Here is a 15564-nt window from a genome sequence, read left to right as displayed (position 1 = left end):
ACAATGTAATACTTCTCAGCAACAACGAAGACTGAGTTGCTGATACACGCGACTGCAACATGGGGCATCTCAAAAGCACTACTTTAGTTGAAGGCGGTCAGATGCAATAGCGTATGTAAGGTGTGATTCCATCCATGTGGAGTTCCAGAACAGACGCAAGTTATCTTCGATGATAAAAATCAGAAAACGGTTGCCAGGGTGGGAGGGGGGACGGGGAGAGGAAAGGACAGGAAAAGGGCAAAAGAGGACCTTCTCAGGCAATGGGAATGTTCAGTACCGTGTTCTGGGAGGTGATTACAAGGGTATACGGCTGTGAAACTCATCAGACTGAAGACCACGTGTGCATTTGATTGTTTAAAAGTATGCCTTAATAAAAACACATATAGAATGGGCAAAAAACAAATAACTACAATGGACTTAGACACATTATATATACATATATATTTTAAAACTTTGAATACATAATATTGCTAAAAAAAATAAAGAAAATCCCATTGGCCATCTTTGGAGGTTGCTATGGCACCAACACATTATTCTAAAAATGTTTAAATAAAAAGAAGGAATCAAGCACTTATTTTGCCTTTCTTGTTTGCACTGTGTTTCAGAGTATTCAAACAGTTGAGGAGGGAAAGTTCTTTTTAATAGAAGAATTACAGCTCATAAATGCAGAATAAATGTCGGATCTAAAAAAATCACCATTTTGTAGGCCCTAATGAAATAATGGATGTAGGCAACGCTCATCAGTGTCTGCTAAAGCCATTAATTAGGGGAGAGACTGATGGGGAACTTTCTAATGACTCAATCAGGCTGCCAACACCTGAACCCAGTGCTGAATCTTAACATCACTAAAAGTGAGACAACCAGACAATATGTGTCTCCTGCGGTCATGTGACAGGAAGTTTACAGCATCACCTAAAACATTCTCACCAGAAAGGGAGAAAGGAAGGAAGGAAGGAAGGTCTAATTAACCTTCTAGATCTAATCACAGCTTAGAGAAAATGGAGATTAGAAAACATGTTAAAGACATCAAGAGGAATCAATGTGCTAATTCCAGATTGTGCAAAATTTTATAAGATTTGGTGTCTTCAACAAATGAATGACATGAAAATAATAACGGTGGGGGAAATGTTACAGATTCAACACATCAAACAGCTGCAATGTGTGGACCTTGTTTGGATTCTTATTTGAACAAGTCAACTGCAAAAAACATTTTTTTTGAGAGAATATGACAGAATTTTGAGAAACATTTTTGAGAAGACATGGACTGGGTATTGGATTTTGTTAAGTGTAATTTTATGTTGAGATCATGTTTTTAAAAAGTCTCTATACGTTAGCTATGCACTCTAAATATTTATAGATAGAATAATGTGATATCTGGGGATTTGCTTTTAAAAACCCAATGAACAGTAACTTAAAAAAAACCAGCAAAATGTTAATATTAGTTAAAGTTGAATGATCAGTGCATTTGGATTCATTATGATGTTCTATTTCTGTGTATGTTTCAAGTTTTCCATAATAAAATGTTGAATTAAAATAAAAGAAATTAACATAAAATGTAATGACTGAATTCTTCATTTCCTCATTTGTTTGGAGGGGATAAAAACAGGAAGAGACAAAATAAGCTAAACCCGTATCTACTCAGGGTAGGATTTCCAGCCTGTGTAAAATTTAACATTACAGAATTTTAGAAATTCTATAAAAGGAAACCATTTTATTCTACATCACATTCCTGGCTGTCCTTTGGAAGGGTTTTTGAGGAAGAGCTATTTGTCATGTGTGTGTGTGTGTGTGTGTGCATGCACACATGTGCAATGTCTTTGTGCACGTGTGTGTACATGCATGTTCGCATGTGTTCAGCTTTCCATATGAATTAATATTAATTACTCTGCTATTCTTCTTTAGGAGGATGGCAATACATTTTAATAAAGGTGGCAAAATGGTCCTGCTATCTAATGCCAGGCACTCTGTTTAAATGAACTTCCCCCCTCTCTTCCTATGTGCAATAAAACACCATTCTGCGCTGAGGCTGAGTAGGTTGTGTAGCAGTGAAAGCTGGAGAAACAGAGGCCACTGTAGGGAAATCTTTCCAGGTAGAGGCTCATCACCTGGCTCTAGTGAGGGGCCAAGGGGACCTCGCCATCTCTTCCTGGGAGGTGCATGGAGATAAACAGGTGAACACTGCAGGGCTGGATGAGGAACTAGGAAGCCCATGTACTGGCCTGAAATTGGAGTATGGAGCAGAGACATGAAAGTTGCAAACATTTTGAAAAAACTAAGTTATTTTTCCAAATATCTTTCAGGGGGGAAAAAAGATGAATAGGGCTTAATTTTAAAAAATCCTATTTTCCTAACTTTTCAGTTCTTTAGGTGTAGCACATATGGCAACTATGTGCTGTAACCCACTGGCTCAAAGCATAAAAGAAACCACCATGTCCTGGGCCTTTGAGTCAGCCCTCACCCTAAGCACCCTGGCCCTGCAGACCCCAGAGGGAAACAGTGAACACCTGACACTTATCCTAGAACCCCTCTACCAAGTCCTGCCCTTGGCTGGGATCCAACCTATTCCTACATTCCCTTGATATCTCACTTCCAGGTCACAGGGGACTGTCACTCCTCGAACTCAACATTTCTAAAACAGAACTTCTTGCACCCCCACCTACATACCTCCTCTACCTGTGTTCTCTATCTAGGCGAATCCACTCAGTTGCTGGGAAACCTGGAGGCTCCTGAATAGTCTCTTCTCATTCATGCCTCACGTTCCATGGACCAGCGTGTTCTATTCAGCACGCCTCCTGAGCAGCACCCATGTCAATCATCTCCTCTCCACACCTGCTTCTGAGGCCAATTCTAGACACTTCCATGCACTCTGCTCTGCTGCCACAAACCACTCTTCCTCAGTTGTTTTATTTCCGCTCACTCCCTTTCCAGCTGCTCCTTCCACACCTGCCATGTTGCTTTTCTCTGGGCTTCTGGACTATCCCTCTTCTCCTTTCCCTAGGCAACCTCTCCCTTGATCGATACACCCAAGATGTCCAAGTCTATCTCAGATTCAGTTCTCACGTGCAGATGCCTCCTGGGTGGCTGGGAGTGTTTCAGAAACTTCAGAACTGTCATATCTGAAACAGAAAGCATCATCCTTCTGTTTGCTCCCAGATCTCCTCCAACGGTGTTCCTCATCTCAGAGAATAGCACAGGCATCTCCCACGTGCTCAGCCTCAACCCCCAAGCCCTTTCATCCCCTCCTTACACCCAATCTCCAGGTTTTGTCTCTTCCACTTTCTGAATTTGCCCATTTCTCTCCCATTGTCCTAACCATAGTCCAAGCCCTCTCCCAACGACCTTTCCATCTGAGTGTACTCAGTTTCATAATCCACTTTCCACATGGCAGTCATAATGACCTTTTTATTAAAAAATAAGTCTGATCACCTCATTTCCCTTAAATCTCTTCAAGGGAGGTAAGTCATCAATACTTGAGAGCATCATCTATCTACCTGTGTATTTTATATACCTATCATCTATCTATCCTTTAACTATCTACCTACCTTATCTATCTATCTATCATCTATGTATCTTATGTGTCATCTATCTACCTATCTCATCTATCTTATCTGACTATTTTATCTATCTTTTCTATCATCTGTCTATGTATCTACCATCTATCATCTACCTATCTAAAACACCCACAGTAGTCCTTAGGAAAAAGCCAAATTCTTGCTGACAAATCCTCATAATCTACACCCACCCAGTTTGCAGTGCTGCATCTGACAGGTTTTCCTCTCCCTTCCTCTGCTCCAGCCATCCTGGAACTCCCAAGATTCCTAGAACACATTTACCCCCAAGAATTCCCAATTTTTACATGTCCTTTTCTCTCTTCCTAAAGTACTCTTACTTGCACACCTCTTTCTCTGCCTGTCTAAATTAGACTAATTTTTAAAGTCTTAAACATCATTTCCTTAGGGAGGCTCTTCCTGACTCCCTAGACTAGGTTGTCTTTTCTTACTATATTTTCCCACAGCATCGCCTTATCCTGTCTTTTCATATTTATCACACTGGTAATTATTTGTTCAATGAATGGTATTTCTGCCTGACCATAAATTTCATGGAGATAGAGACCCCATCTATTGACTGTGGTGTGCCCAGTGGCAGTGCCTGCTTGGGTACAGTGACACTCACCAAGTCTCCATTATATGAAAAGCATTCAGTTGAACTGTCGGCCACCTACCATGTATGCACCTTCTAGTCTATGAAATCTCGAGGCCTACTCTATACCTGAAAAAGACCAGGAACTTTGCTCAAACTGTATCACAGATTAACTCTGCACTATGAAGACATTCACATAGCCAAAAGATGACCTCCTTCAGACCAGGCCTTAGATCAAACCATGACAAATGCCAGCAGCAGAGGGAAGAACAAAGGACTCATGTAGTCTAAGGATCAAGAAAACAAAACAGAACTGATGGTCTGGTTCCCTTTGTGAATGACCATTATCCAAATCACAACATTCAATGGATGCAGCAAGCTTGAGCCCCAGAGTTCCAAATGTGTGATGAATTCAGGTCACGGGATGCTTTTGGACATCAGGGCTCTTGTTGCCATGGTCACAGAGAGGGCAGGGGGAATCTGTCCTGGTTACCCTGGGTGCCGGGTAATGAGTTCCCAAAACCACAGAGGGGAGGCTGGGGTGTGGGTGGGATGACAATCAGCAGGCCTTGTCAGAGCTAACTGCAGACAGGGAGGGGGAGAACAACTGAGAACAAGAGACAGGGCCATGTTGAAAAGAAGTGGTGACAGTGGGCATTCTTGTCTTGTTCCAGTTCTTAGAAGGAATGCTTTCAACTTTTCCCCATTCAGTATGATGCTGGCTTTGGGTTTGTCACATATGGCTTTTCTGATCTTGAGATATGTTCGTTCTATGCCTAGTTTATTGAAGGTTTTTATCATGAAAGGGTGCTGAATTTTGTCAAATACTTTTTCTGCATCTATTAAAAAAAAAAGAAGAAGAAGAGAGATGGGGCCAAGAAACCAGTGTGAGTGGGGGATGCCATGTTCACCTGAGGGCCTGGCCCAGTGGTTTCTAAACAATCCCTCTGAAGGAGGCAAGACCGCAAATCTACTGCTAGGATGGTCCCTGGGCCTGGGGAAGGCCCTGAAGGTCTTCAGAGCTCTGAGCTTGAGTGGGCTGAGCTGGGCCAGCTGGCCAGGTGCCAACCTTGGGCTCACCTGAGTCCTCGAAATGGCATCCCAGCTCCTCAGGGACATTGTGAGCTATGCAACCAGCAGTTAAGGCACCTGGGTTAAACTCTGCTTTTTAAGAAAGTTATTTTTACTGTGTGTACATTAAAATGCACCCGTTCTTTGCCCATGATTCGCCATGACACAGCCCAGCCAACATGGACTCAGAATCTGAATGCCCTACTGGTGACTGTCACGAAGCCTGGGGGACCCCAGCAAACAGACCCCCTGCAAAGGCTGTACCGTGGAAGGCCCTGGGGCTGGGCCTGAGTACCCAGAAACCGTCTTATAGACTTAGCACCAGGATGCGTTGTTAGTCTCACAAATATTTTAACCACAATGCACACACACAGGCATTCTGCCTTTTATTCAGTCCTTGGAGTTCCTTATGAAGCTAAGACATTTTCTGACAGTTTGAGGATCTGAAAGTAACTTTCTATCATCTCCCTTTAAGAATGGTTGCCCAAAAGGGCTCAGCAGTCTGGGGTACAAGCCTTTTATACAGGGGTTCAGAAGAAGAGAATGCCTTTTCTTCTCAAATTGACTGATATTTTGGACAAGTCTGAAACCATCTGATTTTACTTCATTTAAAAGCAATCTACCTATCCTCTCCTTGGAGAATTTTTTTTTCTCTTAACATTTAGACATGTTACTATAATATGCCTTGTTAATAGTTTCTGACGAATGTTACTCAGAACAAGATGAAATCTTTCAATTTCTAATCTCATTTATTTTCTCAATTCTGGAAAGCTTTTTTTTCCTCTTTACTGTATCGATTGTTTTGGTGACAGGCAAGCTGACTTTTATCCAAGCAACAGCCTTAGAGTCAACCCTACTATTCTTTCTTCCTGAACTTTCTGTTCTCATGGCAGATCTTTACTTACTGAGGATGGAATTTAAAAAATCACAAAAAAGTTCAGAGAATAGTTAGAAAGATTGCAAACGAACCTATTTTGGGGGTGAAAAAAAATCACCAAAAAAAGGCAGTGTTCTCATGTTACAATGTTTCCATTTAACTAAAGCATAGGATTTTGTGTCATTGCTCATAGGTAAATTTGTATATGTAAATGTATGTGTGTACACTACATGAAAATAATGCATGTGTTTGTATATGTTTACATAAAGCTCTGATTTTTTTTCAAGCAGTGGGGATGCTTTCCTAAGATTGCAATTTGTTACTCAACTAATTTGTGCTCTGAGCAGTCAGTATAAAATACCACAAAATGAAAGAAGAAGGAATAGTATGTATGACAAAGCACCTCACATACATTATTTCATTTAAAAGGGAGCCCTGTCATCAGGAACCTTGCAGTCACCGGGTTGACACACCTGCCTGCGAAGGTAATGAGGAAGGAGATGCTGGTATCCGAGGGGCCTGGCTGTGCCGGCTGCAGTGAGGAGAAGGGACTCACCGTGGGACCACAGTGGCCACAGAGGGGCACCCAGAGGACGGTATGGACAGAGGTGGACTCTCACCTGTGCTCCTCTGTGACAAAGGCATGTATTTTCTAGGAAGCTGGCTGAGCCCTGGTGTAGACCAGTGGCTCATAACAGCATCGCCTGGTGGGCTTGTTAAACACAGGAGGCTGGACCCCACAGCAGAATTTCTGATTCAGTAGATCTGGGATGGGGCCCAAGAATCTGCATTTGCAACAAGTTCCCAGGTGATGTTGATGCTGCGGGTTGGGGACCACATCATGAGAACCATAGAACACTGTGTAGACCTTGAACCCAGGCCTTGGCTTTCCTGGAACCAACAGCGCTCAATTCCCATTTAAAAATTGGCACATTGGGAGGCTTGAGCTCAGGAGTTCTGGGCTGCGGTGACCTATGATCATGCCACTGTGCTCCAGCCCGGGTGACAGAGGGAGACACTGTCTCTATTTAAAAAAAATTGGCAGAAAACTAAGGCTTATGTCAAGAATCAGCTCACAGCGTGCAGGACAATGTGGTTATGGGAGGTAAGAGGCGAAACCATCCCCACATCTCTAGCGGGGATGCGGGGTGTGCCTGGGAGTGCAATCAGAGCAGGGAATCACTCGAGGCTGATATCCATGCTCCCTGATGCGTCCGACACTACTAAAGACATGGCCTGAGCAGCTGGTGGAGCTGAGCTGTCACGGAGAAGGCAAAGCCAGGGTGCAATCACTGGGGACAGACTCTGCCCTCCAGCCCCTCAACAAGGAGTGAGGAGAGAGGCTTGGGAGGGGGGAGGCCCTTCAGCTGGTGGTACAGGGGTCTTGGTGCACAGGGCTGTGCTGCAGGGGGAGAAGTGACGGGCTCCCTCCCTCCCTCAGGGATGGGAAACAGTCACATGGTCCTGCCTGCCGTGGAGTTGCCACCACCGCCCAGCCTGGAGAGCCTCCCACCCAGACCTTTCCTGCTAGGTCTCTGCAAAGCAAGGTGAATGCCATTTCTGGATCTAACATATAGCATGGTGGCAATAGTTAGCAATGCCGTATTTTATACTTTTCTTTCTTTGTTTCTTTCTTTCTTTCTTTATTTTTTTTTTGTTTTTTTTTTGTTTTTTTTTTTTTTTGAGACTGCATCTTACTCTGTTGCCCTGGCTGGAGTGCAGTGGCACAATCATGGCTCATTGCAGCCTTGAACTCCTGGGCTCAAGTGATCTTCCTGCTTAAGCCTCCCAAGTAGCTGGAACTATAAGCATGTACCACTGTGCCTGGCTAATGTTTTTAATTTTTTGTGGAAACAGGTGTTGCCCAGGTTGGTCTTGAACTCCTGGTCTCAAACAATCCTCCAGCCTCAGCCTCCCAAGTAGCAGGGATTACAGGTGTGGGGCACTGCTTTGTGTACTTTTAATTTGCTAAGAGGACAGATCTTAGATGAAATCTTCTCATCCCCCTCCCCCGCACAGAATGGTCAGTAGACAGAGGTAATGGATGTGTCACTTGGCTTGATCGTGGTGATCATTTCACAAAGTATGTGTATATCAAAACATCACTTTGTCCACCTTAAATATGCACAGCTTTTATATGTCAATAATCCCAACAAAGCCTTAAAAAATAAATCTACAAGTATACAAATAAAAAAAAAAAGCAAATGCCTTTGTGAGTATGGGAAGACAAACATCTTCTCCCTAGCAAGCCTCAAGGATGGGTTCTGCTGTCACAGCCTCTGTTGTCCCCAGAGGCAATCAAGTCTGGGAGGGTCCCTCTGTCCCTGATAATCCCTCTGCCTGTGCTTCCCCCTCTGCAGGGCCAGGGCTTCCCCCTCCACGCTGCCCTCTCCTCTGCCGGGGACGATGTGCCCTTCATTGGCTTCCTTCTTGCAGCAAGAGATCTTCAAGTCTCTCTTGTTTTCAAAATAAAATTAAGAATAAATTAAAGCTCAACACTCTCCAGGCAAGGCTTTCTCTCTCAGATAAGTACCTGGAACAAGCTGTTTAGACTTGTACATTCTTTTCTTCCCTTCCATGTAGCCATCAGCTTGTTCCATTTCCATGTATCTCCCCAACACCCCCCAACCCACCCTGCTCCATCCTTGCTCCTCAGCTTAAATTCCCCAGACAGTCATTCCATCACTAGTCTAACCAAGACTTATGAGCCCCGTACCGGGCATGGTTCTGTGCGCTTGGGATTTGAGGGTGAATCAAACAAAGATCTGAGCCCCACAGAACTGGCAATCTATCGAGGAGAAGGGAGAGAAAAAACGTACACATAAAAAATACATAAATTCTGTCATATGTTAGGAATTGACGATTGCTAAGGAAAAAAGAAGCAGGAAGGCCCAGGAAGAATGAAGAAAAGGGAGGAGGGTGGAAACGTAAGTTGCGGGCCAAGGATCAACATGCTGGGTCCAGATCTTTCCTTTCATTAAATTAACAAGGAGGAATGGCACATATGTTAGCTGTGATTGTGGGCTTTTGAATTGCTGGGCTTTACAAAGAAATCCCATGCAAATCCCACTGAGGCAACAACCCAGCCTGGAGTTGGAAGCCCAGGAAGAAGAGTCTGCAGTCTTCAAAAGGGAGTGATTTTAGGATCCAGGGAAGGTCCCCAAGGTCCCCTTCACTCGTGTGGCTTGGACACGATGGGGCACAGAGCCTCTCATTCCGCACAGAGAGCTAGAGAGCTCAAGAGCAGATGAGGGGCTGATGGGGTGGCTTAAAGTTGTTGAGCAGTCAGGGATGAGCCAGTGACATTGGACATGAAAGCGGGCTTGGCTTTGACTGGGGTAGGGGTTCTGCACCGAGTGCCTGTCCAGGGAGAATAAAAAGCAGAATGCAGCAGGGGAGCACAGAAGAAATTCAATGAACTTGCAGTTGTTTCTAACAAGTTGTTTCTAACAAGCCTGCTCCCCGGGGCCCACGTATGCAGAGATCAGAACAGCAGGCAGGGGACACAGAGACCCCAGCCTGGATTCCCCTCCAGCATCGTCACAGTGTGGGGGAGGTCACCCCGGCAGGAGAAGCAAGTCCACTGTTAGGTGGTTACCGGTGTTAAAGTGAAAAATGATGCAATGACACTTGTTCAAGCACTGTAAGGCAGACATTATTTAGGACCGTCATGACAGGTACAGGGACCACACAAAGGGGCCTTGCAGTGTGGAAGAGGGACTGAGCTCAACTCGGAACACAGCATGAGCAGGTGCGAATTTATAGCCAAGGAGCAGTGTGGGGTCAGTGGATGTGAAGTACTGAGAGGAAACATCAGGGGGGAGGGGGATTCTGGCTAAACCGACCTGGCAGGATTCTTGCTGCAGACAGGCCGGGGTGACCACACAGCACCCGGGGGGTGGTGGAGGATGAGGAACCTGATCAGATCTCGAGGGTGAGGGGTTCTTGCTAAAACTGGATTTTATAAGCACGTGCACAGACAGGTACAGGGAAAGCTTCAGGAGCCTGACTGAAGTTTGGTCAAGTAGAGAATCTTGGTCATGGGGTACTAAGGAATCTCCCCATCTTTTCCTGGGATTCATTTGTCTTAAGTCTAAAATGAAATGGTTGTAATGCACCAATGGTTTCCAACTTTTATTTTTTTGCAGTGGAATTGTTTTTTTTCCTGAATGAAATCTTAAGCAGAACCCAGGATATAAAATCTATCATGGTGGAGCTGATCTGGGCCGGGGGCCGCCTCCTGCGTCCTCCTCCCCTAGAAACATCTCTGAGAAAAGGGAGGGTCCCTGGAACATGTTTCCCTCCTCTGGCATCTTATGAGGCATCTTATGATGTGCACAAACCATCAAAATACATAGGATGGAAATAGTAATCTAAGGAGATCACTTAATTTTAAGAAAAAGTTAAGGAGAGGACAAAACTAGATGGGCGGGAACCAAACTTTCTGGCTAATTCACAAAACCACTAAGCAAATTGGCCAACCTTAGAGAGAGGAGAGCCCAGGCTCCCCGTCTAAGGAGGGGTGACGTTGACAATGCTGCTCGAGCACCCCGCCCAGGAGTGGGGGTGGCGCAAATGACTCTGTCATTCATCCGCTGTAAGAAGCCTTAGATACACCTTAAGGATGACTGAGCAGCTATGCTCACAAACATGGACACATCAAGAGGGAGAGACTCCAGGTGACAAACCTTGATTCCAAGTTCGATGTTTTCTCCTCCGTACACGTCCATCCCAGGGTCCAGAAGACCGATTTCACCAAAGAACTTCCTGTTGACCACGAAGGAGCAGCCGATCATGGCCGGCGTCCTGCCGGAGAGACAAAGAAGTGAAGGTCACGGCGATGCCAGCACCAGAAGCCTCCCGTAGGCACCGCCCCAGTGGGCGCTGGGTTCCGACCCAGCAACTCAAGTCACTGCCCTGAAGGCCCTCAATCCCCACACCTCCACAAGGTGACGTGTTAGCTTCAGAACAACTAGGGGAGCCGAGGTGTTTAGGGATCGCCTGGCTCCCTCCTAGACTGGATGAGGTCTGGTCTCACGTGTCACGTGGTGTCTGCACACACAGGCAGAAGTTCTCCCTGCACTCTGGGGACAGCTGAGTGGTAGGATGGGGGTGCACGGGCAGTCTCAAAGGAGCTCAGAGGTTAGGAACACGAAGAGTCTGTTTCCCACCCCAGGAAGGAGAGATCTAGCAAGCCGGGAGTGCGAAAGGAAAGTGGACAGGGAGAGCTCGCGTGCAAGGGCTCCGATCTCCATGCTGTGGTGGGAGAACGTGGATCAGAGTGGGGGTCTTTAGAGAAGGGAGAAAACTCAGAGAGGAGACCACAGGTGCCCAAAGGTACCAATCATAAAGGACAGAGCGACAACCTCAGCCCACAGAGAGGGGTCCTGGGCAGGAGAGATGAAAAGATCATCTACAGGATGACCATAAAGGTTATTATTTTATTTTTGTATATGTTGATCCCTTCGATTATTTATTTTGGGGTAGGATAAAGGCACAAGTGGATTCAATGGAAATCAGCAACAAAAACCACATGAGGCAGCACTGAGCTCAGGGATGGACAGAAGTGCTGCATGAATGCACCAAGTTCACTGCAATCTTGTCTGACGCGTGGAGCCATGCATCGCTAATGAGGGGCGACACATTGATACATACTACAAATTGTCATGTTGTATATTGTAGTGTAGTATCAATAAAGCTTTTATTATGTCTTTTTGCTTCTGTCTCCAGACCTTATGGATACCCTTATACAACAAATTCATTTGGCAAATATTTTCTCAGCATCTACCATGTCTAAGGCATTGTGCTGGTGCTGTAGTGAGTAGAGAAACACAATACGCACCTCCTCAAAGCAACTAGGAGTGAATATGATAGTAGTATAATGATTATTATTACTACGATTGCAACCATTTATTCAGTAATTACTGTCTCAACACAGGGTGCAAAGAATTTTCCATGCACGTCTCGTGTAAGCACCTCCACAACCCTGGGAGGGAGGCAGAACCTCTCTACTCCACAGCTGAGGCACATGGAGATCAGGTGACATTCCCTGAGTCACAGAGCAGAACTCAGCACCTGTCCAGCTTTAAAGCCCTTGATTTCAGCCCTTACACTTTACTGCACTCTTCAGAAAAGGCTCCATGGAGAAGCTGGCAAACGCCCACGCTGCCAAAGGCCAGGAACACCATTAAGATGCTTTCCTGGGCAAAAGAGACATCTCACACAGGGGGCCCATTGAAATGCCACTGGGTCCACCAGGAAACTATTCGGTGGAATTCCTTTGAGCAGAATTGTGGACTGTAGTCTCAGACTCTCACGAGCTCATTCTGCTTTCTAACTTGACTTTGACCTTGATGTCCAGATCTCCGACTCCATGGAATGCCCCTGGGCACCTGCGTGCTGAGCCTGTGGTGGGGCACACTGGAAATGCACAATGCCTAGAGCTGAAAGCTGGAGCTGCCACTGAAAACTGCAATTGTGTTAAGTCAACAAAGCACTCTGGATCCTGTTAAATCTCTACCGAGTATTGTCGTGTGGATTAAGCAAGACAAGATATGCAATATGCCCAGTGCCTAGAGCAGGAGCTCAGAAAGAAAGGTGCCTTTGCCGTCTTCCAGGGAGGCCCTGCCATGCGTTTCCAGAAATTTCATGTCAATCATACCCACGTGCACAGGGCACTGCCTCTGCTGGTGTCGTGGAGCCACCTCGACTATAGCAGGGCTGGCCATGGCTTTCACAGTCAGTCGTTTCCTCCCAGCCCTAAGCCCCTCCTAGAGAAGCAGCCTGACCCCTAGCCTGGAAAAGCACTGTATGAGCCCACCCCCTGGCCTCAGTTAATCGAACCAAAAATGAGCATTGATCCCAAACCAGGTTAATCAAATTCTCTTTCTTCTGAAGCCTAGAATGGAGACAGTGGGGGCAGCTAGAGCTCGATGGTCTCACACATCTCCAGGGCTCAGGCCGCCACCCTGCAGCAGCGCTGGCGGTTCCCGTGCACAGGGCTGACTGAGCAGGAGGAGGAGGCAGGTGTGCAGTGGAGAAGTGAGCCCAGGTGGGTGTGCGGGGGGAGTGGCCTCTGGGGACCTTGGCTTCCCAGCTGCTCAGGGGCCTGGCTTGGCGCTCTGTCTGTAGGTCACGGAAGAGTCCCCTGCATCTTTGCAATAGTCTTTCTCAACTTAAACAGTGTTACACAGGTTTCTGTTTTTTGCAACCAACCAAATGGTGACGATGATATATGCTGTCCCCTCCTATCTATGATCCAGAGCAAAAAGGAAAAAGAAAAGAAGAAAAACTTCATCGCACAGCCAGAAGAGGCAAACTGCAGGGAAGATTCATTCTGGGGGAGCCAAAGGCAGGGCCCACCCAAGTTACAGACACACGTTAGTGACACTTGTGCCAGGAGGTGGGAGGAGCATCCCTGGGTCTGCAGAGAAGGAGGGGACAGGGAGGTGGCCCTGGTATTAACTCTGTTTTCTAGAGAGCAATTGTGGGCACATCAAGAAATTCTGATAAGTTAGAACAATCTTCCCAAATGTCCAACATTGACGAGCACGTGCAGTTAAGACCCTACTGCAGGAGTCTCTGCTTTCTGACTCCTCGAAGGCAGGCCAGGCAGTTAAAGTCGCAGGGAGCAATGGGACAACACACTCTCAAAGGGGTTGCTTTGGGCACAGCCCCACGGGGGAAAACAGTGCTTCCCAGAGGCTGGTCCAGAGCCCACCGGTATCAGCATCACCCCAACAGCTCCTTAGAAAACACCGATTCCCAGGTCCAGCCCAGACAGAACCACAAAACTGGATTTGCAGAGTGGGACGCAAGGATTGTGTTGCAACAGCGGGACCATCCTGTGGAAGCTTCTCCCCCACCAGATGGTCAGGTCCCTGCCTGTGAGCAGAGAAGCCGTCCCTGTCATTTCTCCTGGTACTTCCAGGAGCCGGGGGCTTGCAGGCATTTACTGAATACCGGTGAGTCAATGAATGAGCACGACAGAGCTGGGCTTGAGGATCCCTGGCAGGGAAGGGTCCACGATGCACCAGGGACCAGTGGACGGCATGGAAACACGCTCCAGCCACGGGTGGGACGAAGGAAGGAGGGAAGGGGACCCCTCTGTCACCTCCACTGTGGAGGGCATAGAGAGGCTGTTTCTTCCTTCCAGGTCCCTCTCAGGTTGCCCCCTGGGTACCATCTTTCCCGGTCAAGCAGCCTGACGTTTAACTATAACATAGTTTTATCTGGATGCTGTTTCCGTTGTGGGACGTAAAAAGAGAAGACTTCACAGTCTTGCCCTGGGTCCTCTCTCTGCTGGAACAGCTCTGCTCAGCGTGTCCCCCAGGTTCTCTGTCGGAGTCCTGGGTTTCTCACAGCAGGATTGCGAGGTCCCCTCAATACCTCCTCGTTAAAACCAGGCCAGGGTGGGTCAGCTGCCAGACGGGCACGAGGGCCCACGGGAGGCCACAGCAAACCAGGGCTCTGCCTGCATCCTGGGAGGGTCCCCTGGAGCTCGAAGACAAAGGGACAGGAGGCTGGTCCTCCTGCAGTGGGGAGGTGGAACTGTTGGTGTCACCTGAAAAGGTCCCCTAAAGGTCACGGTCAAGCTCAGCCACAGTGTCATAAAGAGCCTGACAGAGTGTGGAAAGGAGAGGCTGGAACTGGCCCCAGGAGGTGGCCTTCCCTGGCAGAAAAGCAAAGGCCACAGTCCTGCAAACACCGCCCCCCCCACCCCCCGCCATAGCGCAGGGGGCAGGCAGGGCTCCTGGCAGGCGGCCGATGTCTAACTGCTGAACGTCGTGGAGGCTAAATAATTAAAAGACACGTCCTCACTCACGTTGCGCCAGCAAGTGTTGCTGGTGAGCTCCGTGGGTGACTGCTTTGAATTCTGGAACTACCTGCTTGCACTGGCAATCAGAGCCATCCTCGTCCTCTGCCGGGGAAGAAGCAGTCCTCCAACAGGAAGCGCCATGTGGGACCTGCCACCTGGGTGGCGCGTTAGCCAGCTGCACTCCACGATCAGCAAATCAAGAGCAAAGCTTGGCCCCACTTCCCCTCGGAGGCGTCCTCGCCACCTGCCCAGCCACGCCGGCCGCCGCTGACGGCACTCGGGGACTGATGAGATCCAGGGCCCAGAGCCTACTGCTCATTCTTCAAACTCAACTGCGATTGCTCCATTAGTGCAAACATCTCAATTCAAAATCATTCAAAAATGATAATCATATTAAGGGATCTGCCAAAGCCTAATAGCTCCATTACAGAGGAGAAGAACAGAAATTAAAAATAATCACTTTTATTGTTGCGGTTACACAAATACATGCGACACCACAGCGGTTCCCGCTGAGAGAGGGAAGAGCAGAGGAGACGGCGGCTCCAGGAACCTCCCCGAGAGATGTAAAGGCTCCTGGACGCCGGCGCTTTCTCTCTTCCTAGACAACAAAGGGCCTGCTGCCTTCTAGATCTTTCTCTTCCTCAACACCTTCCAGTGC

At 47.2% G+C, this 15564-nt stretch overlaps 1 protein-coding gene across 1 annotated transcript in view; it reads right to left on the bottom strand.

Annotated features, from left to right (window-relative positions):
* Positions 1-15564, bottom strand: part of GALNT17 (polypeptide N-acetylgalactosaminyltransferase 17) — a 210436-nt gene that overhangs the window by 101162 nt on the left and 93710 nt on the right. The window contains exon 5 of the mRNA XM_045542165.1: positions 10777-10894. Within this exon, the coding sequence (XP_045398121.1) occupies positions 10777-10894 (118 nt within the window). The remainder of the gene's footprint in view (positions 1-10776; positions 10895-15564) is intronic.

Source organism: Lemur catta, chromosome 2 (assembly GCF_020740605.2).
Source record: "Lemur catta isolate mLemCat1 chromosome 2, mLemCat1.pri, whole genome shotgun sequence".
In the NCBI taxonomy this organism is placed as follows: Eukaryota; Metazoa; Chordata; class Mammalia; order Primates; family Lemuridae; genus Lemur; species Lemur catta.
This window is presented reverse-complemented; position numbering and strand designations above follow the sequence as displayed.